Source organism: Galeopterus variegatus, unplaced genomic scaffold, assembly GCF_000696425.1.
Source record: "Galeopterus variegatus unplaced genomic scaffold, G_variegatus-3.0.2 Scaffold2189, whole genome shotgun sequence".
NCBI lineage: Eukaryota > Metazoa > Chordata > Mammalia > Dermoptera > Cynocephalidae > Galeopterus > Galeopterus variegatus.
Genome location: NW_007728300.1, coordinates 215,174 through 219,899, shown reverse-complemented (window position 1 = coordinate 219,899; position 4,726 = coordinate 215,174). Strand labels below are relative to the sequence as shown.

General features: G+C 32.6%; 1 protein-coding gene across 1 annotated transcript in view; it reads right to left on the bottom strand.

Annotated features, from left to right (window-relative positions):
• The window catches only part of LOC103597082 (transmembrane protease serine 11B-like protein), a 67,671-nt gene extending 63,776 nt beyond the window's left edge, over positions 1-3,895 (bottom strand). The window contains exon 1 of the mRNA XM_008580881.1: positions 3,840-3,895. Coding sequence (XP_008579103.1) covers positions 3,840-3,895 — 56 coding nt within the window. The remainder of the gene's footprint in view (positions 1-3,839) is intronic.
• Positions 3,896-4,726: the final 831 nt, after the last annotated feature.

The following is a 4,726-nucleotide window of genomic DNA, read 5'->3' as shown; positions in this document are numbered from 1 at the left end:
AAAAAAAAAAAAAAAAAAAAAAAAAAAAAGAAAAATCAACATGCATTGAAATAACTATACTAAATATTAATTAGTTTGAAATACCTATATTAATGCTTATATTATTTTAATTTTGATTTTGCAAACAAAATCGAATATCTATCAGGAAATTTATTTTTTAGTTAGTTAGCAGATGATATCATCCTGAACAGATGATGTTTCCTAAACAGACAATATAAACTAGATCTCTAATGCAGGAAAAATTTCCAAGTCTTAATCTTTTTAGAAATTTTATTTTACTTTTAAAAAACACTATGACCATTTAAAAATATTTTATCTAAATTATATTTGCACATTGTACATAAAAATTAATATCTAAATATTTCTATGGATATACAATGCTCATGAAATTTTTGGTCCATTAAAAAAAAAGTGTGAGAGAAATCTCAGATGTAAAAGCTTATAGGAAAATACTTTTTCGATCTGATTAACTTACTTATTGAGCTTAGAATAACGTTTACAATTTTTGGAAAAAGAATTGACTAAATGATATGATAAACTCTGGTAAATTAAATTCCTAGAGATGAGTATGTGTTCTCAGGCAACTTCCTCCTTACTCACAGGTATATGTTTTGCATATATATTTTTTAAATATAGAATTATGTTTATTCTTTAAAATGGAGCAGTTCAAGTGGCATCTTTTGTCTGCCTTGCTGAAATTCTGATTTTAAATGCATATATGAGAACCCATTAAAATCCAGCATTATATAAATGGTTCAGAAACATCAGTATAAACCCCATGAAAAAGTTAATAATACATCATTTCTAATTTAGAAGTAAGTGTAATTTGCTCAAATGAAGCAGCTCAAAGTGCATCCTTTATCTTGCTCAAATTCTGCTTTTAAAGGCATATATTGAAATCTAGCATTGGATAAATGATTCAAAAACCTCAGTAAAGGATTAATTAAAAGACAAAGATACAGCATTCTTAATTAAGAATTATGTTTAATTTACTAAAATCAGCATCTGAAAGTTCATCTTTTATCTACCTAGCTGATATTCTCATTTTAAATGCATATATAAAATCTCAACGAAAACAAGCATCAAATAAATGGTTTGGAAACATCAGTATAAATTTAAGCAAAAGACTATGACACATCAATCCTAATTCAGAACTAAGTTCAATGCACTGAAAAAATTTTACTCACAGAACTTGCTGTGGGATAAGCCCCAATGAAAATGTGATATAAATGAGTGTGAAATTTGATGTTGCAAATATTTGGCATATATTTTTCTATTCTTATCTATCACGTCCTTCTGACAGATTGAACCATATAAAACTTGCTGCTTTTTTGGATAAAAAAAATTGAATATTGACAATTGTACAATAATTCAACCTACAGATACACAGATACCCTTATTGTTTCTTCTTCTGATTTGTCTACAAGGTCATATAAAAGTATTCTTGGGCCGGCCCGGTGGCGCACTGCTACAGTGCGCCGCTTGGGAGCATGGTGGCGCTCCCGCCGAGGATTCGGATCCCACATACAGACCGGTTCCCGCTCACTGGCTGAGCGAGGTGTGGGCGCAACACCGAGGGTTGTGATCCCGTTGCCGGTCCCGGTCCGGTACGGGCGCGACACTGAGGGTTGCGATCCGTTGCCGGACACGAAAAAAAAAGACAAAAAGAAAATAAAAAAAGTATTCTTGTATACAAGAATTTGTCTAATTGGGAGCATTGTTTAACTTCAAACTTTCCTCCAACATAAATTTCCTACAGTGGGAGACTCATAGCCTTTTGGAGCAGGGAAGGACTTTGCAAATCACCCATTCTGGTTTCTTAATTTTATAAAACAGAAAACTGTAGGACAATATTTTCTCTTTAAGGCATTTCAAATCTAGAGCAGATTTGCATTCTAGGTAGAAATTTCTTCTCTGATTATTAATTGTATTTAGGGTTAGGGTAAAAGTTAGGATTAGAGTTCTTCATTTCTGATCTCCAGAAGGAAAGTTGTATTATATAGGGCACATTAAGTCACAAATCTCACTTATCTTATAGCCAAAATCTAAGATCACTACAGTGATCTATTTTGATTCACAAATGTAAAATCATGGTTAATAAATAAAAAATAATCTTAACAAGCAGGTGAACTGTTTGTTATTTCTGTTATTCTCATCTGAATTTTCTAAGATTATGGTGTTCTTCCTACTTGCAAAATGTTTTATTGATTTGGAAAGTACTTATCCAGCATGTATGTGTCTATTCTTCAAAAGAAAAATTCAATTTTGTCTATGTCCAGATACTTTTTTAATTTTTGGTGGCTGAATCCTTGACCTTGGTATTATAATACCACATTTTAACCAACTGAGGTACAGATTCTTTTCTTTAAAGCATTCTCTAAAAACAATGTCAGACATATGATTCCCTTTTTCCAAAATGTTATTATTTATGTGGGATGTTGGCTTAAAAATCACTTATCACTTACCATTCAACAGAAACAGAAATTGGGGCTTGGGTGGGAGTTGAAGTGAAGATAGAAAAACCTACTTTGGTTTTAGCAACATGCTTTAATTTTCATATATGTTTTATTTATTCACGAAGTGTATGTATCTTGAAGCCATTCAGGGCTAATAATGGTGGTAGTGCTTATCAAGGATTATTTAGGGATTTTCAGAAACACTGGCTTGCTGGTCAGTTATACTTAAAAACATTACTAACTCCTTGTCAGAATGAAACCAAGGTTTGTCTACAAATTACTTCTCATATATTGTTTATGGAGAGTAAGGAACTGAGCAAGTTGACATGAAGGACATTTTTACTAGAATTTTATTAATTAAATCAAAATGATTAACAGTAACTTAATCTGATGAAAAAGATTTTGGGATTTCTCTTACAGCTAATTAAGCTAAATATTAACATGAATGTGTAAATTGACTGATTATTAAAGCTGTTGATCTGGAAGTTAAACTCTGCCCAATATTTTTCTGTTCACCTAGAGTCCAGATGATGGTAAAATATCAAAACTGAAAAAATTGTCTAAAATTTTTATTAAAAATATGAGTCAGGGTCTCAATGGGTTTATCAATGCACATATTTTGTTGGAGTGCCAGGAAAGACTGTAATGTGTATGTAAATTTATCTTTGTGTTAATCTGATTAACTTAAGAATTAAAAATGTAAAAATTATTTGTTCATCTGTGTGTGCCGTGGAACAGTCAGCACATTTCTTTGACTTTCAGGCCAATTGCAGTCTAAGTATATGGCATTGCAAACGGTGAGGAACAAAATCCTCTCTTCTTGTTGCTATTCTTGTTTCCAACTAAAATGCTAAATCACACCACTAAAAATATATAGTGGTGAAGCATTGCAATGTTCCAATAATTAAAAATTAAGACTAACCTTCAGTTTACCCTTTTCTATAGGTATAATAGCATATTGCAAATATAAATATTAATGTCTCTATATCAACTTGCATCATTAGAAAGAGATATAACTATCTTGTGTCCTTTCGATTTTTAAAGTAAAATTATCTTTTTAAAAATAAAATTTCCCAAATGTCTTCAAGTTTCAGCAATTATACGTGTACTTTACATGCATGTTCTAATTGTGATTGAAAGGTTTCTCATAAAAATTTATCAGCAAAACAAACTCTAATGATAAAATCTAACAATCTCAATCATTTTGTTTTTTTCTTTATTTAGGATTTATATTCCTCCTATTTCCAGAAAAAGGTTGAAGGAGCAACTCATTCTTATGAACTTTAATACAAATTAATTTACTTTCGTCAATTTGGTCCTCTCAGAAAATTTCCCTGGGGAGCAATGGCAAGCCCTCCTGCTGTCCACCCCCCTTAAACCCACCTGTTCCACAGAGGTGTCCATGCCACTTCTCTCCGCTGAGGTTGTTCCTTTGCCATCTTCTCCTCAAGTGCTGCACGACACAGTCATTCTCCGCCTGTTTAGCTTACAAGATTCTGTGACTTTTATGTGTTTTATGATAATGGTATAATGATAATACTTAGCACTTACACAACTTTTCATCATCAAAGTGCTTTCCAAACATTTACTATGAATTTTACATCAGTAAAACGAGCTGTATGTATGCCACTCCATAAATAATGAATAATCATATGAGCCAAGTGGAGGCAAAAATCTAAAACTCAGGTATTGTGACTGAGGAAGTCGTAGGACCACCTGGCTTGAGAAGAACAGTGTACCTTTGTTCAGTTTTGCTTTTTTGTGAATTTGGAGACAAGTGGCTGCTCTTCTCACACCCTGGAATCCATGTCCAAAGATTACGGCAATTTCTTTTTTGCTCTTCAATGAAAAGCCAATGGCTATCCAAGCTCTACTTCTCCTCCATTAGCATCTGAATGCTGTCCAACTTATAACTCTTTACCTCCTTCAATCATGTATCATCCTTTCATGAATTCCTCCCTAAATTTTTTACTGCCACCCTAATACTTGTGCTCATTAAAGAATTTTTGATTGCTGAAACCCACAGGTTGTTAAACTTTTATTTAAAAATGTATGGGTTTAACCAGTAATTTTCTAAAGTTTTGGACAGCATTTTGGGTTTTAGCAGCCAGTTTTGATATTGGTGTGGAGACTAGATAGGACACATCTTAGTATTTAGCCACCTGGGAGAGAAAGAATTTGCCAGAGGCCAGAGACTGCAGTAAAGAAGAATGCAATTATTATGCTGGGAGAGAAGGCTGTCTTAGTTAACAGTCTTTGTTAAAGAGAGA